This window comes from Artemia sp. Qi Xiang Cuo, chromosome 7 (assembly GCF_049724085.1).
Source record: "Artemia sp. Qi Xiang Cuo chromosome 7, ASM4972408v1, whole genome shotgun sequence".
Taxonomy (NCBI): Eukaryota; Metazoa; Arthropoda; class Branchiopoda; order Anostraca; family Artemiidae; genus Artemia; species Artemia sp. Qi Xiang Cuo.
In genome coordinates, this window is record NC_142800.1 from 30,961,086 (window position 1) to 30,988,678 (window position 27,593).

General features: G+C 37.1%; 1 protein-coding gene across 1 annotated transcript in view; it reads right to left on the bottom strand.

The window, feature by feature from the left end:
* The window catches only part of LOC148950158 (uncharacterized), a 153,851-nt gene extending 129,948 nt beyond the window's left edge, over positions 1-23,903 (bottom strand). Inside the window, exons 1-2 of the mRNA XM_089091792.1 lie at positions 23,778-23,903; positions 10,485-10,547 (exon numbers count right to left, since the gene is read on the bottom strand). Of these exons, the coding sequence (XP_088947918.1) occupies positions 10,485-10,547; positions 23,778-23,903 (189 nt within the window). The remainder of the gene's footprint in view (positions 1-10,484; positions 10,548-23,777) is intronic.
* Between the last annotated feature and the right edge of the window lie 3,690 nt (positions 23,904-27,593).

A 27,593-nucleotide genomic window follows, 5' to 3' on the forward strand; every position in this document is an offset into this window, starting at 1 on the left:
CATCAATGTCTCGACGCGTCACTGAATATTTTCCCTCTAAACTAGTAACATCTATTATGGTGAAATTGAACTAGTCATTCTCATGTACAGCCGAATCGTTTAAATTCGTCTTGGTAGCGTCATCTACTCGGCTCAGATGCTTATATGAGGAAAGCGTACTTGAAACATTTATGATCTGTTTCAAAACAGATCTTCTGGACACCACGACAACCTACTAAATCTGGATTATAATTTAAAACTACTGACCTCTCAGACCCTGCCCCCCAACTTAAAATAAAATCTTTCTTAAATTTACAAATATTAACACTTAAATTTTCAATAAATAAAACTACAGAGCCGCTTCCATTTTCGTTAAAGTTCTCAAGATGCGCAATAATTTGACCTACCCACTCCGAAAAAAACACCCTCAAAAATTTCTAAATTCGGATAAATCACGCGCATCTCGGAATGTACATAATGATAATAAACTTCGCTTTTCCCCTCATTTAAATAAAACACCTTTAAAACTATAGAAACCTTAATTGAATCCCTCCCCCACAATTGAATTTGATTCTCCAGCAGTGCACGAATTTTATCTACATATTCATGCACAATTTCTACGGGATCAAACACAAATTTTCCCCCCATAAGTGAATTAAACGGGTCCCCAAAAGTCGCAGTGTAAACAACTATTGCATTTAAAATTGTGTTGGACAGCTGAAAATCGGGAAAAGTCATGAATTGGTCATTACCCCCCTCCCCCTCTTGTATATCATCGACACTCCCTCCCCCAAGTTGTTCAACAATATCTGGGGTATGCTCCACTTCAGTTGTTTGAAGTGGAATCGTTAGGGTATCGGAGGCTGGAGGAGAAGGGTTCCCAGTTAATTCGTTTGTGAAATCCTCCAAAAGCTGTAGTGTATTTTGGCTCAAGTCCCCCAGCTCAACTGCGCCATAATCTACATTAAAATAATCAACTAAAAACTCATCAATATTTAACGATGACGACGATATTTCCAGTGAATTGTTGGAGAGGTCCACCTCTCCTCCAACTGATGATGATGGTGATAATGAATATGGGACCAATGGTCGTCCAACCTATAAATGAAAAAATAGCTTGTTTTCAAAGTGTTCAAATCACATCTACTGTTTTTAAATTTTGGATTATTATTTAAAGTCAGCGCTTAGTAGTAGTAGCAGTATGCACATAGTAGCATTTGGTTAATTCATTGTTCCCCACTCAACTATTGATATTCTGAAAGCAATCAATTTCCAACTTAATATAAGATATTTACAATCTAAAACATCTCTTTACATAGAAGGCGGCAATTTGATTTTGTTCAAAAAAATAGCTTATTTTCAAAGTGTTCAAATCAGCCCTACTGTGTTTTTTATTTTTTATTTTATTTAATTTTTTGCGGCGCTTCTCGGTTCCGCAGCGCTTCCCGCGGCACTTCTCGGGCCCGCGGCACTTCCCGGTCCCCACCGTGGCTCCCAGTCCCTTTACATAATGTCCGCCAAAAGTTGAAATATTCGCTTAGACTGCATAAGTCCAAGTTTCTCTTTAATTCCCTTCTACCGAGGTTCGGTGAACCCTTCATTAGTTAACAATTATTGTAAGCTGTCGCGCGAGTGTTCCGATTTCCAAGACTGAACTTCCGAGCCGAGGAAAATATGCAATTAAATGCCGTAAACCGTGAACTCAGTATATTGTCAACATTTTCCCCTCCGTAAAATCTTGGCAAGGGTTTGTAAGATTGAAAGCTATTTTAAAAATATTCAGAGCAAATTACGGGATCCATATGTGACAGATAGATAAATGGGAATAATCTCACGGCCTTCTCTTAAAACCTTGTGATATTCAATTGTGAAAAATAATGGATTTTGAGTTTCATAGTGGAGAGCATTAATTGACTAGAAACTACCCATGAAAAATATTCGCTTATGAGATAGTGGCGAAGAGATAGGGGGAATGCATAGAAAATAGCAAAGATTAGAAAAAAAAGTGGCGGTTTCTTTTGACTAGCAAGCAAAAAAATTACATTATATTTAGATATCTCTGAGGGAGGGGGCAGAGAAGTTCAAAACAACGGTTGGGGGGGGGGGGGCGAGGGGTTAATATTTTAATATCCCGCTGAGATAAGTTTATATTAGGTTGAAAATAAAAGTTTTGTTTTTATATTTTCTATAAGATAGTTTGAAGAAAAAATGCTCACATTTGCAAATTCCGGCTGAATTTGAATGCCCGAAGGCCCAGGCGAAGCATGCTGTACCATCGGCGGACCTTGTGTAGGCGGGACAGGTCTATTGAAAGCATCTGCCCATTTGCTCTTTAGTTTTTGACCTGGCTGCATTTTTGTCTGCACAGATGGCTGCACTTGGGCAGTCAACACTTGTTTTGGGGTCGGGCCAGCATACTTAATAATAGATGGCCTTGTCTCATCCTCTCTCGCTTTCTTAGTGGGAGGCGCCCTACATTCTTCATAATTGTCCTTAAAAAAAGAAGGAAAATTAGTAACCCCCCCCCCACACTAACCATAATTTTGTCTAGAAAAGCATTTATCTCATTTCAGTAAAGCAAAAAATATAAAAATTTCGTGAAATATACTAGTCGCATCCTTTTTTGAACCTGAGAAAGATGAATTATGGCTCACTGGCCGTTCAAAATTCAGCCTAAAAGAGTTGGCCTAGTTTGTGTCTAAGCTGCTTGAAGAAAATCCCTCCCTATACTAAACGTTAAAATGTGAATATTTCGTCTTTTACTTATTTAGCCAAACATCGAAACATTGATCTAAGCTATGGTTCTTTTTCAGTTATCCAATAAATAAAAACAAGTTTTTTCTAACTGAAAGTAAGGACCGCCAATAAAATTTAAAACGAACAGAAATTAATCCTTATATGAATGAGGGCTAAATAAAATTTCAAATAAGGGATAATTCCCCCTTTTCTTACAGAAGGAAATTAGTACCCCATCCCCCCACTAACCATAGTCACTTGTCTAGAAAAGTATTTATCGCATTTCAGTAAAGCACAACGTAAAAAAATTTCGTGAAATATACTAGTCGCATCCTTTTTTGAATCTGAGAAAGATGAATTACGGCTCACTGAGCCATTCAAAATTCAGCCTATAAAAGTCGGCCTAGTTTGTTTCTAAGCTGTTTGAAGAATTTCTTATTTTTATGCGTTTCTGTTCTTTTCTGGTTTTAATCTGCATTGAGCATGCCTCGTTTGATGCATTTAAAGTATTAGCGGTATTTTTATCTTTCCTTATCCTTTTTCGGTAGCTGGTATTTACACCCACCCCCAGAAAAAAAATCCCGTGGAAAATAATCCCAACGGAAAATATCCCTGTGAAAAGACATGGAAAAATACCCCCTCCCCCCCCCAAAGATATCGCATCCTTTTGAATCTGAGAAAGATGAATTACGGCTCACTGAGCCGTTCAAAATTCAGCCTATAAAAGTCTGCCTAGTTTGTTTCTAAGCTGTTTGAAGAATTTCTTATTTTTAGGCGTTTGTGTTCTTTTCTGGTTTTAATCTGCATTGAGCATGCCTCGTTTGATGCATTTAAAGTATTAACGGTATTTTTTTATCTTTCCTTATCCGTTTTCGGTAGCTGGTATTTACCCCTCACCCCCAGAAAAAACAGCCCGAGGAAAATAATCCCCACGGAAAATATCCCTGAGAAAAGACATGGAAAAATACCCCCCCCCCCCCCCGAAAGATATCACCTCATGCAGCAGATTGGTCTCCAATCTCTTTGAAAAATAATCCGTTTCACTTCTCCAAAATAGAGCATTGCATAGGACTACGCTCAATTATTGCAATTGTCTGAAAAATGTGTTTTTAATTTAACGGAGAAAAAGTTCCTTTGACTTGGCACCGCGTTCATAAACACATAGGAAAAGGGGAGACAAAACTCATTATGTCAAACCAAAGTGGCATATTGCATTAAGAATTGGCAGAAGTCAGTGGACACTTTAAATCACAATAGAGAAAAACTAAATTTATTGAAAAGATAATTATTTCTATTTGCGAGAATTTTGGTTGTAAAAAACAATGGGGGATGGGTTTGGTTTTGAGGGTAAAAGGAACATATTTTACGTTTTTTAGCGAGTATAAAAGATTGCATAGTGATGTTTGTATTAGAGTGGGAGGGGGAGGGGATTTACCTGAATATACTGGAGGGTAACCAAGGAAAATAATTTTATTTTGAAAAAAAAATGTATTAAATCAGAACTTACATTGCAAATTGTGGCCGTCAATGCTTCAAACTCATTAAAAATATTCATTCTTGTGTCATCAACTATGTCAAAATACTTTCTGATAATTTAATTACAATGCATGCCCGTTATAAACGAAATCTCAAGGGTGAATTGTTATGTAACGGGGAAAATCATATGTAAGCAAGCCTCTGATTGGCTGAGAAAGGATATGTGTCTGACTCTATGATTGGCTGAGAAGGAAACACGTGATCTAACTGTTTCCTATTCCGTTAGGTCTTGCGTGCACTTGGCCAAAACAACAACAACATCAAATAAATCGACATGTTGGAAATTTAGGTCATTGACCCCATTAGACTCGATAATCCAGAAAACATCCATCAAAGTGAGAAAGTTCCAGTTTTTTCATTCTCAGTGAGATAACCATAAACCACGTGGTTCGCGTGGGAGTCAATAAGGCCTTTCTACTAGTGATTAAAGGGCAACTAACCCCCCTGTCACACCCACCATTTCCCCAAGCACATCCAATTAATATTTTAAGATATTCATTTTGTTCAACGTAGTTGAAAGTTCTAGAAATTAGGTCTTTGAGGATGATAACCCCCTCAAAGCTCTCAGGGCAAGGGTTTCAAGTTATGCCTTGGGGGCATATGAGATTCTTATAAAAATTTGTGCCGTAGAAACTTCAAAAGGGGCTCATTTGATTGGAAATTGAGAGGGCTAGTGCCCTTTACCCTGGAAACTGGAGTGGCTTGTGCCCTTTTTAATAGTCGAAAGTGATTGGAGGGCAACCAACACCCCTTCCACGCCCACCATTTCCCGAAAAACATCCAATCAAAATTTTGAGATAGCCATTTTGGTCAGCGTAGTTGACTTCCAGATACAAATTATGTTTTTGAGGAGGACACTCCTATTGCAGTTTTTAATAGTCGAAAGTGATTTGAGAGCAACTCACCCCCCTCCCACGCCCACCTTTTCCCAAAACACGTCCAATCAAAATTTTTAGATAGCAATTTTATTCGACATAGTTGAAAGTTTTGGAAATTAGGTCTTTAAAGATGACAACACCTCCCCCCACAGCCCTCAGGGCAAGGGTTATAAGTTATGCCCTGGGGCCATATTAGGTTTTTATAGAAAGCGATGCTGTAGAAACTTCAAAAAGGGCTCATTTAATTGGAAATTGAAAGGGCTAGTGCCTTTTTTTATTGTCGAAAGTGATTGAAGGACAACTGACCCCCCTCTTACGCCCACCATTTCCCCAAACACACCCAATCAAACCTTTGAGATATCCATTTTGTTCAACGTAGTTGAAAGATCTGGAAATTTGGTCTTTTAGGATGAGAACCCCCCTCAGAGCCCTTAGTGAAAGGATTGTAAGTTATGCCCTGGGGCATATAAGGTTTATATAGAAAGTTGTTGTAGAAATTCCAAAATTAGCTCATTTGAATGGAAATTGAAAGGGCTAATGCCCTGTTTAATAGCCAAAAACGATTATAAAGCAACTAACCCCCCTGCCCCACCAATCATGTCCCCAGTAATTTTCACTCGCACATCTGATACAATCATTTGTTTCAATGTAATTGAAAGTTCTGTAAAGTTTGGATTCAAGGCTTACGTACATTCAAGTGTCCCTATGGCAAAGTGTGTAGTTTACGCCCTGTGAGCATATAAGGTTTTTATAGAGAGTGCTGTCGTAAAAACTTCAAAAGTGCTCATTTTATTGGAAATTGAAAGTGCTAGTTCCTGTTTTTAATAGTTGAAAGAGATTGGAGAGCAACTAACGCCCCTCTCCCGCCCACCATTTCCCCAAACACACCCATTTAATATTTTAAGGTGTCCATTTTGTTTAACGCAATCAAAAGTTTTGGAAATTAGATCTTTGAGGATGACAGCCCCCCAGAGCCCTCAGGGTAAGGGCTGTAAGTTATGCCCTGAGGGCATATAAGGTTCTTATAGAACTTTTTGTCATAAAAACTTGAAAATGGGCTCACTTGATTGGAAATTGAAAGGGCTAGTGCCCTTTACCCTGGAAACTGGAGTGGCTTGTGCCCTTTTTAATAGTCGAAAGTGATTGGAGGGCAACCAACACCCCTTCCACGCCCACCATTTCCCGAAACACATCCAATCAAAATTTTGAGATAGCCATTTTGGTCAGCGTAGTTGACTTCCAGAGACAAATTATGTTTTTGAGGAGGACACTCCTATTGCAGTTTTTAATAGTCGAAAGTGATTTGAGAGCAACTCACCCCCCTCCCACGCCCACCTTTTCCCAAAACACGTCCAATCAAAATTTTTAGATAGCAATTTTATTCGACATAGTTGAAAGTTTTGGAAATTAGGTCTTTAAAGATGACAACACCTCCCCCCACAGCCCTCAGGGCAAGGGTTGTAAGTTATTCCCTGAGGGCATACAAGGTTTTTAAAGAAAGCGATGCTATAGAAACATCAAAAAGGGCTTATTCAATTGGAAATTGAAAGGGCTAGTGCCCTTTTTAAAAGTCGAAAGTGATTGAAGTGCGACTGACCCCCCTATCACGCCCACCATTTCCCCAAACACATCCAATCAAAACTTTGAGATATCCATTTTGTTCAACGTAGTTGAAAGATCTGGAAATTTGGTCTTTTAGGATGAGAACCCCCCTCAGAGCCCTTAGTGAAAGGATTGTAAGTTATGCCCTGGGGCATATAAGGTTTATATAGAAAGTTGTTGTAGAAATTCCAAAATTAGCTCATTTGAATGGAAATTGAAATGGCTAGTGCCCTTTTTAATAGTCGAAAGTGATTGGAGAGTAATTAACCCCCCTCTCACGCCCACCATTTCCCCAATCACTTTTAATCAAAGTTTTGAGATAGCCATTTTGTTCAATGTAGTTGAAAGTTCTATGAATTATTTACTTAAGTCTGAAGTCCTTCCCAGAGCCCCCAGGGCAAAGGTTATAAGTTACGCCCTGGAGGCATATAAGGTTCTTATAGATAGTGCTGTCATAAAAACTTAAAAAGGGCTCATTTGATTGGAAATTGAAAGTGCTAGTTCCTGTTTTTAGTAGTTGAAAGAGATTGGAGAGCAACTAACGCCCCTCTCCCCCCCCCCCTTTCCCCCAAAACACCCAATCAAAATTTTGAGATAGCCATTTTGTTTAACGTAGTAGAAAGTTCTGGAAATCAGGTCTTTGAGTATGACAACCCCCCTCAGAGCCCTTAGGGTAAGGATTGTAATTTATGCCCTGGGGGCACATAAGGTGTTTATAGAAAGCATTGTCGTAGAAACTCAAAAAGGGCTCATTCGATTGGAAATAAAAAGGCCTAGTGCCCTTTTTAATAGTCGAAAGTGATTGGAAAGCTTGACATTTTTATAGTAAAGATCGATGTGGGTACAATGTGTTTTTTTTAATGTATTTTTGTTTTAGACCAAGGCACTTCGTATCGAAGGATTTGTCGTAGGAACTTCGAAAGGGGCTCATTCAATTGAAAATAGAAAGAGCTGATGCCCTTTTTAATAGTCGAAATTGACTGGAGGGCAACTAATCCCCCTCCCAGGCCCACCCTCCCATTTCCTCATTATGTTTAAAAACTAAATGTTGCCTTAAGGTTAAATCACAATGCACTGTGTTAATGCTAATCTCCCAATAAGATATCTCAACAGTATACCAAGAACGACTGAGGGTATTATGTTCAAAATTTCGGGGCTACTTCTGCTCTTAAAATTTAACCAAATCAGAATAGCGTAACTGTATCCAAGCTATCAAAAAAAGTAAACCGAATTTTTTGCGAATGGTATCAGGTTTTCCATTTCAGGTCAACTAGAGGAGGTACGAAACTAAATTAAACACTACTATTTTCTGTCCAGATTTTTAAAAGGGTGTAGGCCTATGTTGTTAAAAGTTGCTGAAAATTTTTCTCCAGCATGCAAATAGCAGGCAAAACTATAAAGTCTTAAAAAAAAAGAAAAGATTTAAATTATTATTTTCTTTTTCCCTGAAAAGACTCTGTCAATATAAAACGAACAGAAATTAATTAAAAAACCTTTTTCCACAAAATAAGTTTTCCAAAGAAAAGCAAAGAACTCCAGTAAACCAAAAGTGACAAATAATAAAACCAAATAATCTACCAAGCGTGGAATTACCACAAATCAGCATCGATAAATAAATGAAACCCAAAACAAACAGAAATTACAATAAATAACCGAGTCAAACTCAAAACGAGCAGAAATTAACATGAGTTGGGCTCAAAACCCCTATGCCTTCCCAAGGCCAGAACATAATTTGCATTTTACTGAAAAAAATACAAATGAATGTGCATCGTCAGTTTAATATGCATATACTCATATTTAGCAATCAAAATGTTAATATTATTTGATTTATTAAAGTTATAAAAGTAAAAACATTTATAATTTTTTTTTCTTCAGCTCATTTTACGAATGAGCTCTTTTAATACGTTGAACAGAATGGCTATCTCAAATTTTGATTAGAAGTCTTTGGGGAAACGATGGGCGGGGGGGGGGATTTGACCTCGGATCACTTTCGCCTAATAAAAAATGCAGTAGTCCTCTCAATTTCCAATCGAGGCTTCTACGAAAATACGTCCTATGAAAACCTTATATGCCCCAAGGGCATAACTTAAGACCCTTGTCCTGAGGGCTATCAAAGGAGGGGATGTCATCCTCAAATTTCCAGACCTTTCAAATACGTTGAACAATATGAATATATCAAAATGTTTGAGGAAATGATGGGCGTGGGGGGATTCTCCCTCCGTTCACTTTTGACTATTAAAAAGGACAGTAGGCCTCTGAATTTCCAAAAAATAGCCCTTTTTGAAGTTTTTACGACAACCTTTCTAATAAAAACCTTTTATGCTCCCAGGGCATAACTTACTTACAACCTTAGCACTGAGAGTTGTGGGGGGTTGTCATACTCTAAGACATAATTTTCGGATCCTTCAACTACCTTCAGCAAAATGGCTGTATCGAGATGTTGATCGGAAGTGTTTGGGGAAATGATGGGCGTGAGGGGGGAGGGGGTATTCGTCCTCCGACTTCAGTTCTAATTTCCAGAATTTTCAACTATGTTGAACAAAATAGCTATCTGAAAATTTGATTGGGTTTGTTTGGTGAAATTGTGGGTGTGAGAGGGGGGTTAGTTACCCTCTAGTCACTTTCGACTATTAAAAAGGGCACTAGCCCTCTCAATATCCAATTGAATGAGCCTCTTTTGAAGTTTCTACGACAACGCTATCTATATAAAACCTTATATGCCCCAGGGCATAACTTACACCTTTTGCCCCGAGGGCTCTGTCGGGTTTGTCATCCTCAGATACATAATTTCCAGAACTTTCAACTACGTTGAATAAAATGGCTATCTCTAAACATTGATGGTGTGAGAAGGCGGTTAGTTGCTCTCCATTCACATTAGACTATTAAAAAGGGCACTAGCCCTTTCAATTTCCAATCGAATGAGCCCTTTTGAAAATTTCAATACAAACCCTATATGCCCCCAGGGCATAACTTATAACCCTTGCCCTGAAGACTGTGGGGGGAGTGTCATGCTCAAAGGTATAATTTCCAAAACTTTCAACTACGTTGAACAAAATGGCTATCTCAGAATATTGATTGGATGTGTTTGGGGAAAAGGTGGGCGTGAGAGGGGGTTAGTTGTCCCTCCAATCACTTTCGACTATTAAAAAGGGCACTAGCTCTTTGAATTTCCAATCGAATGAACCTTTTTTGAAGTTTCTATGACAACGCTTTCTGTAAAAACCTTATATGCCCCCAGGGCATAAATAGCAACCCTTGCCCTGAGGGATGTGGGGGAGTGTATTCCTCAAAAACATAATTTCTATCTGGAAAGCAACTACGCTTAACAAAATGGCTGTCTCAAAATTTTGATTGGATGTTTTTAGGGAAATGGTGGGCGTGGAAGGGGTGTTAGTTGCCTTCCAATCACTTTCGACTATTAAAAAGGGCACAAGCCACTCCAATTTCCAGGTGAATGAGCCCTTTTCGAAGTTTCTACGACAGCTTCTTCAATACGAATTACCCTGGTCTAAAGAAAATAAATATTAAATAATACATTGTGCCAACATCGTTCTTTACTTAGGCAGCGCGTTTGCGCTGCCTATGATTTTACTGTGTTCATGGCCGTATGTTTGGCTTTAAAATACACTTATCTTAGAAACTATCTAATATGCAGAATAATTGTACCAAACACACTTTGCATGCAGACCCGCTATACTGTACCCCTCTCCCCCCCTAATGTGCAAATCTATAGCCCAAAAAATTACGACTTACGGATTTAGCTTGACAAAATATGAGCAAAAAACAAGACCAACTGACTCCTGGTAGGGCAGGACGCTGTATATGTATAAAACTTTCTTTGTTTACTAATTCCAAAATGCGGTTAGCTTTATCAAGCTTGTCGCGCTATTGCTAGGGCATAAGAATGCCCTTGAGAGTATTTACTCTACACCCTAAATCGGGATCCGGTTTCCGTCTCCTTTAGATAGATTTAATAAAAAAAAAACAAGTTTTTTTAACTGAAAATAAGGAGCAACATTAAAACGAACAGAAATTATTCCGTATATGAAAGGGGCTGTCCTCTCCTCAATACCTCGCTCTAAACGCTCAACTTTTTTATTGTTTTAAAAAATAAAGTTGTGTGACAGATTCAAACTTTAGCGTAAAGAGCGAGGTATTGAGGAAGGAGCAGCCCCTTTCATATACGGAATAATTTCGGTTCGTTTTAAGTTTTAATGTCGCTCATTACTTTCAGTTAAAAAAACTTGCTTTTTTAATTTAATTTCTGAACGTTTTTGAATTAATGTAGCTTTGATTTAGGCTCACCTTGCATGAATAATTAAAACAAAAATTTGCATATTCATTTTACTTTTTTTGGCTAAATGGCTTTCCCGAAATTTTGTTCTGACGTAACTTACGAATTAACTTACTTAACGAACTTCTATATTCGTATGTTTTTATTATGTATATTAGGGAGTTTGCCCCCTAGTCGATTCCTCGCTCTTTACGCTAAAGCTTGAATTTTGTTTGAATCACAAACCCCTGAATCACAAAGGCCGGTTATATAGAATAGATAGCTCTTATGAAAGTACTAAAAAAAAATTTAGCGAAAAGGGCGAGGTATTGACTAGGGGTCGAACCCCCTCATATACATAATAATTTCTGTTTGTTTTAAGTTTTAATGTTGCTCCTTACTTTCAGTTGAAAACACTTGTTTTTTATTTAATTTCTGATCGTTTTTTAAATAATGCTGGGAAATTCACCCCCCCCCCCGCTTCATATAAATGTCCCTTCCCCCCCCAAAAAAAATCCTCAATGGAAGTATCCTCCTCCTTAACCCCCTCCTCCAACCCCCTCCCCCCACCAGAAAAAAATCCCTCCTGAAACGTCTTTATACTTCCCATTAACCAACACTATATGTAAACAATGGGCAAAGTTCATAACTTCCAGCCCTTCCCTCGGGAACTTTGGGGGATTAAGTCATCCTCAAAGACAAATTTTATAAATTTTCGACTATGTTGAACAAAATGGCTATCTCAAAATTTTGATTGGGTGACTTTGGGAAAAAATGAGTGTGGGAGGGGGCCAAGTTGCCCTCCAATTTTTTGGTCACTTAAAAAGGGCATTAGAACTTTTAATTTCCATTCAAATGAGCCTTCTTACGATATCTTAGGACTACTGGATCGATACGATCACCCCTGGGAAAATAAGAAAAAAAAATTTCTTCTGACAAAAATACAAAATTCCACATTTTTGCAGATAGGAGCTTGAAACTTCTACAGTAGGGTTTTCTGATACTCTGAATCCGATGGTGTGATTTTCATTAAAGTTCTATGACTTTTAGGGGGTGTTTCCCTCTTTTTGTGAAAATAAGGAAAATTTTCTCAGGCGTCTAGCTTTTGATGGGTAAAACTAAACTTAATGAAACTTATATATTTGAAATCAGCATAAAAATTAGATTCTATTGACGTATCTATGGGTATCAAAATTCCGGTTTTTACAGTTTCGGTTATTATTGAGCCGGTCCGCTCCTTACTTACAGTTCGTTACCACGAACTGTTTGATAAATAATGACCTATATTGAGTTAATCTAAGATCTAAGAATTGAATTAAATTCTAAATTGATTTTAAACAAGTTTAACAGCAGTTCTTAAAGACAAAACAAAAATAAAAATTCTTTTTCTTTGATTAGTTGCTACACTTCTGTGTATGTTCAAAATATTTGTTAAATATCCTTATTTCTGACCTTCACTGGAAGATTTTGACATTCCCTATAGAAATTGAAAGTTCTAGCTCGCTTTTTAAGAGTCAAAAGACATCTGAAGGCAACTATCCCCCCTCCCCCACGCACCCTTTTTTCTCCAAGCCCATCCGATAAAATTTTTAAAATAACCATTTCATTAAAAATAGTTCAAAGGTCAGATAACAAAAACTCTTGTGTCGACTCAACCCACCAGGGCCCGGAGGCAGGCGTTGTAAGTAATGTTCGGGGGGATATATAGTTCTTATGGAAGGGATGCTCGAATGAACTCCGAAGAGGGCTCATTTGATTGGAAATTAGAAGTTCTTGTTCACTTTTTAAAAGTCAAATGAGATCAGAGGGCAACTAACCCCCCCTCCCTACACGCCCTAAATACATCAGATAAAAATTTTGAGATATAAATTTTGTTAACAATAGTTCAAAGTTCAGATAACAAAAACTCCGGTGTCAGGTGCCCCCCCCCATAGGGTCCGGGGGTAGGCGTTGTAAGTTATGCCCTGGCGACATATATGGTTGTTATGGAAGGGATGCTCTTATAAACTTCATAGAGGGCTCATGTGATTGGAAATTGAAATTTGTAATTCACTTTTTAAGAGTCAAATGCAGTGAGAGCAGCTAGCCTCCCCCCATACTTCATTTTTTTTCCCAAAGGCACTTCATATAGAAGGGGTCGTCGCATAAACTTCAAAGGGGGCTCAATCGATTGGATATCGAGAGTTCTAGTGCCCTTTTTAAGATTCAAAAGTGATCGGAGGGCAACTAGCCCCCCCACAAGCCCTTTTCTCCAAATACATCTGATTAAAAATTTGAGGTAGCCATTTTGTTAAAAATAGTTCAAATATTATAAAACGAAAACTCCTTTACGTATGGCCATTTCGTTAAAACTAGTTCAAAGGTCAGATAAGAAAAACTCCTGTGTCGACGCAACCCCCCAGGGCCAGGGCAGGCGTTATAAGTATTGCTCTGGGGCATATATGGTTCTTATGGAAGGTATGCTCGTATAAACTTCGGAGAGGGCTCATATGATTGGAAATTTAAAGTTCTCGTTCACTTTTAAAGAGTCAAAAGATATCGAAGGGCAACTAGCCCCCCCCCCCTCCATGCTCTTTTTTCATCAAACCCATCCGATAAGAACTTTGAGATAGCCATTCTTATAAAAATAGCTCAAAGATCATATAATGAAAACTCCGGGGTCGACACAACCCCCCTAGGGCCCGGAGGCAGGCGTTGTAAGTAATGCTCTGGGGGGCATATGCAGTTCTTATGGAAGGGATGCTCATACAAACTTCGTCAAAAGAGATCAGAAGGCAACTATCCCCCCACGCCCCTTTCCCCCCAAATACATCCAATAAAAATTTTGTGATAGCCATTTTGTTAAAAATAGTTCAAAGATCCGATAAAAAACTTCGATGTCGACACAACCACCCAGGGCCCGGGGGCAGGCGTTGCCAGTTATGCCTTAGGGGCATATATGGTTCTTATGGAAGGGACGGTCGTAAAAACTCCAGAGAGGGCTATTTTAAACAGAAATTGAAAGTTCTTGTTCAATTTTTAATAGTCAAAAGAGATCAGAGGGCCCCTATCCCCCCACGCCCTTTTTTTCCCAAACCCATCCGATACAAATTTTGAAATAGACATTTTTTTTAAAACAGTTCAAATGTCAGTTAAAAAATATCCGTTGTCGACACAACCACCCCGGGCCCGGGGGGCAGGCATTTTAAGCAATGTCCTGGGCCCGTGATGGTTCTTATGAAAGGGATGCTCGTATAAACTTCAGAGAGGGCTCATTTGAATGGAAATTAAAAGTTCTAGTTCATTTTCCAATAGTAAAAAAGATCAGAGGGCAACTAGCCCCTCCCACCCTCCACGCCTTTAGGTTTATCGGATGGATAAACCTCTCTGATAAAAATTTGAGGTGACCATTTTGTTAAAAATAGTTCAAACATCGGAAATTAAAAATCCGGGGTCAACACAACCCCCCAGGGCCCAGGGACAGGCGTTGTAAGTTATACACTGGGGGTATAAATGGTTCTTATAGAAGGGATGCTCGTATAAACTTCAGAGAGGGCTCATTTGATTGAAAATAGAAAGTTCTAGTACACTTTTAACGAGTCAAAAGAGACCGAAGGGCAATTACTCCCCCCCCCACGTCCTTTTTTCTCCCAGACCGTGTGATAAAAATTTGGAAATAGTCATTGTGTGAAAAATAGTCCATATATCAGATAATAAAAACTCTGGGGTTGAAAAATACCCATTTTTTCACTTTTGTATTGTTATTTTGATGCCAGTTTTGATACTTTGATGAACATTTGATTTTTTTTTTTTTTATTTTGATTTTGAAATAAGGAATTTTAAAAACTTAAACCTTTTGGAATCAAAAACGAACAAAAATTGATTAAAAAAACTTTCCGAAAACAAAGTTTTTCAAAGAAAAGTAAAGGTCATTTTAAACTTAAGCTCAGCAGATAAAAATACCTGCTAAAATTCAAACTAAAAAATCCCAGAAATTACTATTAAAGAATAAATGAAACCCAAAACGAACAGAAATTAAACTAGCAATCATAACAAAAAAAAACATACAACAATTTATAAAATAAATGAATAAATAGATCTGAAAGCGAGTAATACTTAGATTGAATACGAAAATCAAGTTTAAAATGAAAAAAAATATTTTGATTTTGAAGTATAAATGAAACTTAAAACGAACAGAAATTAAATAAACAATCAATGCAAACAAACATACATTAGATATTAACGTAAATGAATAAATAAATCTTAAAAGGAGTGAAAATTAAATTGAATATGCAAATCAAGCATGAAACGAACAAAAATCACTACAAACAAGAGTCTGAGTATCGCCTCCTTCTCTCACTTTAAAAGTCTAAAACCTACTGCGTCATTAGCGCTTTACTGAAAACTATATGCGTCTGAACAGTCTTGGACAGTATAAACAACATGAACTTGAACATTTGATGTATAATGATATCAACTGTTGAACGATCTATCAGTTCAAGAAATTAGAGTTTAGCATACACTTTACCTAAAATAAAATCTATTTTAAACAGTTTTTTAACATTGTACATTGAAAGAAGAAAAACAGCTCAAATTTTCAGGAATTCCTTCTTTTTTTTTATCAAAGCTCATATCTTAAAAATGTCCTTACAATACACGAGAAACACTTCAGCTAGTCAATAAATATCGTTTATTACAAAAATTATTTTATACCCCGCTCCCCTTCTGGTAAATTGAAAGTAGGCTACATTTAAATTCAACTTTTAGCAACAAAAGATATTGCGAATTACATAATCACATACAATAATTTAATAGCACAAACAAATCTTGGACCTTGGCCCTCTGCATAAATGTCTGCTGGCAAGCCCTTCCTCCCCCTTGAAGATTACAAAACGGTCTAAGGAAATTTAATTAGCTTTTCCTCAAATATGATCGTGAAGGTATAATCTAACCACAATACACAATACAAAAATGTGAAACAGAAAACCTCAAATTTCGGTTTGTTTCTATTATTGTACTAAACTTAAAGCAACACATTCCGGTCGTTAAAGCAAACACATTCAACACATTAAACTTAAAGCAACTAAACTTAAAGCAACACACTTAAAGCAACACATTCAGCAACACGAGAATTTTAAGCTTTGGCTTTTATAAACATGTTTATTGCTTTAACAAGCTTTTGTTTAAGTAGAATCCATGTTGCCTAATGTCTTATCAAGTGCCATTTAGTTTATTAAATTAGTAAATAAGCAAAACAATAAATTCCGGAAATCACTGGCTATCGGCGATAACAAATGATTGTTAGCCAATATATAAATAGTATAATGATTATTACTTAGATAATACTATAGGGTAATGACACGAGTGAAGAAATTATACAAAGAGCGGAGATACACAGTTTTGACAGGATTGAGGAATTATGGTTGCAGCTGCCGCTGCAACCTAGTAAAGAGCGAACCGCAGCCCATAGTAACCAAAAATTAAGAGACGCGTTTTCAAAGGAACTGCCTAGTGAAAAAAATTTCCATCTGACACTGACTCAGGAATGATAATTATTATTTCGGTTCGTCTTAAAAGTAAATGTTTATTGCGAAAAGAAATTCATGGTGATTTCCAAAAAAAACCTGAAACCCCTCAAAAATGGCGTCAGATCGAAATGAAAAGTACACCATTGGAATTAGCATGGTCGAAAACCTTAGACAAGGAAATTACAGTCCCCCTCCTTGAAGAACAAAGAAAATCACTGCCTTTTTTTCTCCTTTTTTTTCCACGGCAAGCCGTTTACCAGATCATCATAGAGAGATGCTTAATGGCTCATTAGAAAGCTGTTTCTCTCATCTACATGATTTTATAAATTCCGCCATCTGCAAGTGCCATATGGCACAAAATGGCATATTATGTGCCATTTCTCAAGGGATGGGGCTTGCGGGCTACAAAAATATCGTAGACCGATGTTTAATAGCTCATATTAAAGCTATTTCACATATCTACGTTTTATTTATGAATTCCACCACTTGTAACTTTCAAATGGCACTAAAAATGGCACTATTGATGCCATGTCTTAAGTGGAAAAGCTAGAGGCTAGTAGGCTGCCAGAACTTCTTAGAGAGATTGTTTGATGGTTGATTTGAAACCTATTGCTCATATCTACGTGATTTTCATCAGTTTTGCCATCCGTAAGAGCCAATTAGCACAAAAAATGGCACCTTTTGTGCCACTTCTTAAGTTGAAAAGCTTCGAAGTATAAAACGGTACCATTGTAATAATTATGATCCAAAACCCTTAATTGGAGATTTACAAGGGACTCGTTCCATATACTTCCCCTCCCAGCCCCCTTAGTAAGTCTCATTAGTCCATTGGAAGAATTCACTATGAACTTTTTAATACGGTCAGAACCAAAAGTAAAAAAACAAGTTTAGGAAAAAACTGACTGGTGGAAACGAATTGCCATCCAACACTAATTTAGGAATGGTCACCATTATTTTGGCTCGTCTTAAAAGTAAAAGTTTGTTGCGAAAAGAAATTTATGGTGATTTCGAAAAAAGCGTGAAACCGCTCGCAAATGGCGTCAGATCAAAATGAAAAGTGTACCATTAATATCAGTATGGCCAAGGAGAATCACTTTTTTGCATTGGTAGCACTCCAATATATATGGTTTTGATGATGATATGACCCTACATAGTCCCTGGGGAAGGGTTGTGTGCGGTATTGGGCGTATCGATATTGCGCGTATCGGTATTGGGCGTATTGGTATCGCATGTATCGTATCGGAAATATCGGTATTGGTATCCGCTGTTGTTTTTTCAGTCATTTTCTAGGCTCATTTTTTAAAGCATGTCCCGGAAAGGTATCATGGTTGCAGCAGCAGCTACAACCTAGTAAAGAGCGAACCACAGCCTATAGTAACCAAAAGTTAAAAAACGCGTTTTGAAAAAAAATTCTCATCTGACAATGACTCAGGAACGTTAACTATTATTTCGATTCGTCTTAAAAGTAAAAGTTTATTGCGAAAAGAAATTTATGGTGATTTCGAAAAAAGCCTCAAACCCCTCGAAAACGGCGCCAGATGAAAATGAAAAGTGTACCATTGGAATCAACATGGTCAAAACCTTGTACAGGGAATTTACAATCCCCTTCCCTGAACAACAAGGAAAATATTTTTTGCATCGGTAGCACTGATCTTTCTCCCTTTTTTTTTTTTTTTTTTTTTTTTTTTTTCAACAGGTCTAGAGGGCTGCTAAAACATCATAGAGAGATTATTAATGGCTCATTCAAAAGCAGTTTCTCATATCTACGTGATTTTTATAAAATTCTGCCATCTGCAAGTTCCATATGGCACTAAAATGGCACTTTGTGTGCTATTTCTGAGAGGGTTTCACCGTGAACAGGCCTTTGAATTTTGAATTTTGAGAATAAAAAGATAATTATAAAAATAAGGAAATATATTTTTACTTTCAAATAAGTTGAGTTTTCTTGTCTACAAAATGAACACGCAGAAATTTATGGACAAAAATTATCTTCTAACTTTTACAATCGCTTTTTCTAAATACATTCTTTGTGTGTTTCTGTAGGTAGAAAATTTCTTAAGATACTACCCTAATCTTAACAGTACTAACGGTGAAATTATATTGCTTTCTGAATTCAATTTTTTCTAATTAATAACAAAAATCTTTTTGTGGGAACAACTTATGATTTTGCGATGAACGTAGTGAGACCCATTTTTGTAGTGAGACCCAAAAAGCGCTTCAAAAAAAATTCTTCCCTGGATTTGCCATACATTTGCTGCTTACGCTGAATAACCAAGTAAGCAAATATATCGAGGAAAAGAAGACGCCTGTAAGGGTGTTTCAGTCCTTTACATACACGTAAAGGAGCCAAAAGCTTCCCCCAAAAAGAGAATTTTATAAAATGGTTCACATTTCAACTGGACTCAGAAATACTACACTTTAATAGCATGAATAGTGCTTCAAAAACTCCGGTTTGCTACAGGATTAATTAAAAAATAGGACGTTAGCCCAATAACTTTTATCAAACAGTTCATAGTGTTAAACTGTAATTAAGGAGTGACTCAGCTAGATTGTGACCGAAACTCAAAAATGGAATTTTGATAACAATTGATAAGAATTGGGTTCTTATGCAGATTGTAAATATATAAATTTCATTGTGGCTAATATCTACTCACCAAACACTCCAAGGCTCAGAAGAAAAAAGGATTTTGATGGATTAAGAGATTTTGAAAATAGGGAGCCTGATTTTCGAAAAAGGGAGAAACTCCCCGAAAAAAGTTAACGAATCTTAATGTAAATCAGACCGTCAGATTCAGCGTATCAAAAAATTTAATTATGGGGGTTTTGATCTCATATCTGCACAAATGTGTAATTGCATGTTTTTACCAGAAGACTCATCACGGATGCGTTTCTATTTGTTGTTTTTTTGTTTCCCTTCCTTTTTAAAAGATCGTGGAGTTTAGATAACAGCTGAAGCTCCCCGAAAGACGTTATTGGTCTCGTAATTTGTTGTCGAATGCTAGGATTTAAAATCGGTTTGACAAAAATAAAAATCATCTCCTTCAACTACCTACAAACGTATAATACAGAGGTAGAATTAGTGTTAAGACCTTTAAACGACGAAGCGACGATTTTGCCTCGGAGGCATTGGTTCAGAGAGAGAAGACACTCTAATATTGATAACTTGTGTCTTTATGTTTTCCAAAATGTTTAAGATACTTTATTTTTATAAGTAAAAAATAGTTTGGTAAAATTCTATGGTACTGTTCTATTAGCTGTAAACCTTGCAAGAAGTGAATTTTGGTTAATGCTAATGAAATAAAACAAAATAGGATAAAAATATAATAGTTCAGAAACAAAATTTGGTTATATGTTTGCACATTAGGGGGGCGGAAGGTAAAGCATAGCAAATATTAAATACGTAACCTAACCTAGGTACCATTTTTCCCCTTAACCCCCGAAAAACTAAAGTTTAAATATTGTAAACGCAGTTAGATAGCACCGTTTGCAATCTAATTCTCTGTTGAAAGAACCTGTTTGACTAGTTTCTTTTATCATATAGATTGCGTGGCTTAGGCTACAGCTAATAGAAACTAAAGAGTGACATTAAACCTTAAAACGAACATACATTATTCCGTATAAATAAAAAAGATCATGGCAGCGTTTGTTTCTACATTAAATTTTAGTCAAAAACGAAAAAAGATTAATTTAAAAAACAGTTTTCCCGAGGGTTGTAAAGAGCGAGGATGAAACTTAAAACGAACAAAAAATTATTACTTCAAAGCCTATCTAACATATATCAATAAAACTAATGTGAATAAATCTACTGTTAATATTTCCCTATGTTTGTAGGATTACAGAAAACTAGCGCTTTGCTGAAAACACAAAACCCAAGCATAAAAACAAGAATATTGATTTAGGAGTCAAAAGTAAATACGTAGCCTCACAACAACAAACTAATCCATAGCTTCGTAGTCTTACAGGATCTGTGATATCAGTAACTTTCAGTATACAATAAAAAGTATTTTAAAACTCAGGATTAAAAATAATAAGTTTACAGTCATTAAACAGCATAGAAAGTAATGAATTAATTTATCAGGTAACATCTTGATCCCACCCTGAATTGCTCAAAATGAAGAACATATCAATAACACTGAACTCAGGTGATCCAGTTATTTTTCTCTATGAAACGGCGTATTTCAATTTGTTATACTAATTTAAAAGCCAGTCTGTAGTCTTAATATTAATTAAATAAAAAAAAACAAGTTTTTTTTAACTGAAAGTAAGGAACGGCATTAAAACTTAAAACGTACAGAAATTATTCCGTATATGAAAGGGTGCTGTCCCCTCCTCAACGCCTCACTCTTTACGCTAAAGTTTTTCATTTAAAAAAAAAATAGAGTTGTGAGAAAGTCAAACTTTAGCGTAAAGAGCGTGGCGTTGAGGAGGGGACAGCCCCTTTCATATACGGAATAATTTCTGTTCGTTTTAAGTTTTAACGTCGTTCCTTACTTTCAGTTAAAAAAAACTTGTTTTTTTTATTTAATTTTTGAACGTTTTTTAACTAATGCAGGTTTTGATTTTGGCTCACCGTACATGAATAATTAAAAAAAAAATTTGAACATTAATTTTACTTTTATTTGGTTGAATGGCTTTCTCGAAACCTGTTTAATTTTATTTACGAACGTTTTTATTAGTAATAAATATACGTAACTTACGAATTAACTTACGTAACGAACCTCTATATTCTTATATTTTTAATACGAAAAATTAGAGGGTTCGCCCCCTAGTCAATACCTTGCTCATTAAGCTAAAGTTAAAATTTCTTTCCAATTCTTTAAAAATGGCCCCTTAATCACAAATGCCGTTAATTAGAATAAATAGCTCTTATGAAAGTACTAAATAATCTTTGGCTTAAAGAGCGAGGTATTGACTAGGAGATGAACCCAATCATATATGTAATGTTTTCTGTCGTTTTAAGTTTTGATGTTGCTCCTTTCTTTCAGTTAAAAAACTTGTTTTTTTTTATATATAATTTCTTATCTTTATTTAAATAATGCTGGGAAATCCGGCACCCCTTCATAGCAATGTCTCTTCTCCCATAAAAACTTCCTTAATGGTAAGATTCTCCCACATAACCCCCGATCCACTCCCCCCCCCCACTATCAGAAAAAATCCCCTCTGAAAACGTCTTTATACTTCCCAATAACCAATACTATCTGTTAACATTGGGTAAAGTTCATAACTTTCAGCCCTCCCCCTGGGGACTTCGGGGGATTAAGTCATCCTAAAAGACAGATTTATAATATTTTCAACGATGCTGAACAAAATGGCTATCTCAAAATCTTGATCGGGTGACTTTGGGAAAAAAATGAGCGTGGGAGGGGGACTAGTTGCCCTCCATTTTTTTGGTCACTTAAAAAGGGCACTAGAACTTTTAATTTTCGTTCGAATGAGCCCTCCCACGATATTCTAGGACCACTGGGTCAATACGATCACCTCTGGGGGAAAAAAAACAAACAAACAAATAAACACGAATCCGTGATCTTTCTCTTGCAAAAAATGCTAAATTCCACATTTTTGTAGATAGGAGCTTGAAACCTCCGCAGCAGGGTTTTCTGATACGCTGAATATGATGGTGTGATTTTCATTAAGGTTCTATAAATTTTAGGGGGTCTTTCCCCCTTTTTTGAAAATCAGCCAAATTTTCTGAGGCGCGTAATCTGATTCTTAGATTCTTAGTAATCTGATTCATTAAAATCTGATTCTTTTGATGTATCTATTGGTATCAAAATTCCGTTTTCTACAGTTTCGGTTACCATTGAGCCGGGTCGCTCCTTGCTTACAGTTCGTTACCACGAACTGTTTGATAAGATTCCGTCACTTCGGTCTTGTCTACAAAATAGTTATGACGTCTTTTCAGATCCAAAATGACAGTAATCTTTGAACTGAGCTCACTCTGCAGAAGTGATGCCAAATTAAACTAAAAAATAATTAAATAAAGCAAAAATCTAAAAATGCTTTACTTTGTACTGTTAAAAGTGCCCTTAAATGTTTATTTTTACCGTACCAAAACTCTTATATTGTTTTGTGTTTTCAGTAAAGTACTAGTTTTCTGTAATCCTACCAACATAAGGAAATATCAGCAGTTGATTAGTTTTTTTTTTAATTATCCCATTTAGGGACCAGTAACCGTTTGGTTTCCACTCATCGTTGATCATATCTGTGAAACAGATCATGGAAAAAATTAATTAGAGCCAAACAAATAATATGGCTGTTTTGTGACTACCCAAAATGAAATTAAATCCGCTCCCTAAACGAATTTCTGCTTATGGGGCGGACAAAGCCGTGTAAATTTTTGTACTTTATTCCTTATTAATATACACCCTATTTCTATTAAAAAAAAATATTTTTCAAGATTGTATCAGTACAAGGTGAAACTATTAAGCAAGGTCTTGGTAGGTACGTAGGTAGAGAGAGCTTTGCAGACTCACCCCCTTTGAAGTCTCATAATTTTCATAGTTTTCCCCGTCGTTTCGGATGTTTCCTATAAAATTCACCCATAAAAGACTCTTTTTTAAATTTGCCCCCCCCCCCGCCCCTTTCCAACTCCCAAAATGGAATCCTACGAACAAGCCTGGTAAAACTAGATTTGTAGCAATACCTTACATTTTAAACACCCAAGTTGACGTTTTTGATACTTACTTCATGCACACCAAGATTATTTTCTTATAAGAAACAGAAAGGTTTTGAATAAGGTAAACCAACCAAATGCCGTAATTAATTTCTTCTGAGGGAATGGAACAGGGATGTCAACTCAAAAAAAATAGGGGAGGGGGCAAATTTGTTTTTAAAAGTTGGGGAGGATTTTGTTGTTTTTGCGATTTTTTCAATGAAAATACTCCACAAATTTCAATACAAATAAAGGTATTTTACAAAAGAGAAGGGAAATTTTTCTGATGATCAAGCTTGAAACAAACAGCAATTCAAAATTAATAGTGAAGTCGAACTTGCAAATGCAGATATTAATGTGTGAATGAATAATTGGTATTTAAAATAAAAAGAAATAAAAACAAATTGTCAAGCCAAATTTAAAACGAACGGAAAGCACCGAAAAGAACATAAGGGTTACTAGCCATTCGAATTCCACTCGAATTTGTACAGAGTCATTTACAATTTACCGTAAACAAAATGTATTTTAGACATTTTATTTTTATTTTTATATCATATCATTAAAAGATATACTGATCAAACTTTCAGAAATTCCTTTCATAGCGACAGTCAGACCTTCACAATCTCCTTACTATACACAAAAAATTCGCATGCTGACCATTGGTCTGTGCAGCGCAGATACCAATATTCTGATGCTCTGCCTTCAGCCGGAAGTGTAATGTGTGGCTGAGGGGAGATCATCCGACACCTCTCTCCCCCAAGATTTTTCTAGGTACCCATTTGGAGCTGAGTCGTCTCTTCCTGGGCTTACAGAGTCACACCACTGACCCCTGCTCCAATGCAAATAATTAGCGACACCGGCACTCCGCCCCCAGCCCTTACCTTAATTAATGCAAAACCGAGCTTGAGCCTCGGCCCTCTGGATAAACATTTTCTGGCATGCCCCCTCCCCCCCCCCCCCCGAGAAAAATTACAACATGGCCCATAAAATATAATGAACCATATTATTGTTCTGATGGCGTAGTTAGAGACTTATAGGCAAACCATAATACAAATATGGAAAAAGGAAATTTTAAAATTGTGGTTAGTTTCTAACTATGTTCATGATTGGTAATGAAATCGTAATGCTTGAAGCAATACAGCTCTTTTTTGTAAGAATCTTAAATTTTTTTTTCCCAGAAACCTTTTTATTGCTTTAACATGATTGTATTTCAACAGAATCCTGGTTGCCCAATATGTCTTCTTAAGTAACAATTAGTTTATCAAATTGGTAAATAAATGAAATAATAAATTCTGGAAATCACTTGTTAATGGCAATAACAAATGAATGTTAGCCAATATAAGACAAGCATAAAGACGACTATTTAGATAACTAAACAATAAAAATTAAGTACTGCAGAGTATTTCAATTGAGTACTGCGTCGTTACTAAAGGCCTTACTAATGCTTACTAGGCTAGTCTCGTACATCAAAGATCAGGATTGGTGCCCGAATAACGTGCGTAAAATCAGATGCAAGACTGAAGGGAGTGGCATCAATTCGGGGTAGGGGGCATTGCTCCTCAGTATTTCTTTACCCCCCCCCCCCCACCTCTTTAGAAAATGCTTTTTTCGGTATTTTCATTGAAAAATGGTTGTTTTGGTACGTTTACTGAAAACATTGAAAAAAAACTACCCATCTAGGTTATGAAAAATATATCCCCTCCCCTGACAGCGAATACGTGTGACTTTGACTACTTGCGACTGTGTCTACTTACAACTGCACCTAATTTGAGATGTAACTGCGACCACTTGTGACTGCGACGATTTGTGATTATGACCGCTTGTAACTGCGGCCAGTGCAACTGCGACTACTTGCAACCGCAACTACTTGTGACTGCGACTACTGGTTTTCTATGAATTTGAAAGGAATGTCTTAAAAAGAAAAAAAGTATTGATGAACTTTTACTATTTGAAACACTTATGAAACTGAATAGACTGTTCAAACATCATGAAATACAAAAACACACAACACAGACACAGACACAGACAACACAGACACAAACACAGACACAGACACAGACACACACACACACACACACACACATACAGAGAGACACATACACAGAAACACACACATACACAGACACATACACAGACACAGACACACAAACACACACAGACACACACACAGACACAGAGACACAGAGACAGACACACACACCGACACAGACACAGACACAGACACAGACACAGACACAGACACAGACACAGACACAGACACAGACACAGACACAGACACAGACACAGACACAGACACAGACACAGACACAGACACAGACACAGACACAGACACAGACACACACACAGACACAGACAAAGTCAAATACACAGACAAATACAAAGACACATACTCAGACAAATTAACTTAAACTGAATCTGTATCTTTCTATTAAAATGACACCGACACAGACACAGATTCAGACAGATATACAGACACATACACAGACACAGACACAGACACAGACACAGACACAGACACAGACACAGACACAGACACAGACACAGACACAGACACAGACACATACACAGACACAGACACAGACACAGACACAGACACAGACACAGACACAGACACAGACACAGACACAGACACAGACACAGACACAGACACAGACACAGACACAGACACAGACACAGACACAGACACAGACACAGACACAGACACAGACACAGACACAGACACAGACACAGACACAGACACAGACACAGACACAGACACAGACACAGACACAGACACAGACACAGACACAGACACAGACACAGACACAGACACAGACACAGACACATACACAGACACAGACACAGACACAGACACAGACACAGACACAGACACAGACACAGAAACACACACATACACCGACCACTAAAAAGACCCCCACTAAGAAACCTAAAACTCAACACCCCACTCCACCGAAGCGGACAAATACACCGACACAGACACAGACACAGAGACAGACACACACCCCGACACCGACATAGAGACAGAGACAGACAAATAGACAGACTCAGAGTCATACACAGACTGAGAGACAGAGAGATACTCAGAGACAGACACATACTCACAGACACACACACACACAGATACACTCACACATACAGACACACACACACAGACACAGACACACACACACACATAGACACACAAACACACCAATACAAAGACCAAGACAACGACAATCAGCAAGAACCACACAAACACCAACACACACACACCCACCCAGACACAGACACAGACACAGACACAGACACAGACACAGACACAGACCCAGAACCAGACACACACACAGACACACACACACACACACACACACACACACCACACACACACACACACACACACACACACACACACACACACACACACACACACACACACACACACACACACACACACACACACACACACACACACACACACACACACACACACACACACACACACACACACACACACACACACACACACACACACACACACACACACACACACACACACACACACACACACACACACACACACACACACACACACACACACACACACACACACACACACACACACACACACACACACACACACACACACACACACACACACACACACACACACACACACACACACACACACACACACACACACACACACACACACACACACACACACACACACACACACACACACACACACACACACACACACACACACACACACACACACACACACACACACCGATTAACAGACACAGTAACAGATTTTTTTGCGAGTGGTGTCAAGTTTTCCATTTCAGGTCAACTAGAGGAGGCATGAAACTAAGTTAAACAGCACTAAGTCAAACAGATTTTTAAAATGGTGTATGTTGTTAAAAATTTTCTGAAAATTTTTCTCCAGCATACAAATAGCAAGCCAAACTATAAAGCCTTAAAAAACGAAACATTTAAAGTGTTATTTTCTTTTTCCCTGAAAAGACTATGTCAATATATAACGAACAGAAATTAATTAAAAAAATTTTCCACAAAATAAGTTTTTCAAAGAAAAGTAAAGAACTCCATTAAACAAAAATGAGCAAAAATAAAATCAAATAATCTACCAAGCTCGAAACTACCACAAATCAGCATCGATAAATACATGAAACCCAAAACGAACAGAAATTACAATAAATAACCGAGTCAAACTCTATACGACCAGAAATCAACATAAGTAGGGCGCAAAACCCCTATGCCTTCCCAAGGCCCGAACAAAATTTGCACTTTACTGAAAAAATACAAATGAATGTGCATTTGTCAGTTTAATATACATATACTGATATTTAGTAATCAAAATGTTAAAATTATTTGATTTATTAAAGTTATAAAAGTAAAAACATTTATATTTTCTCAGTAAAGTGCAAATT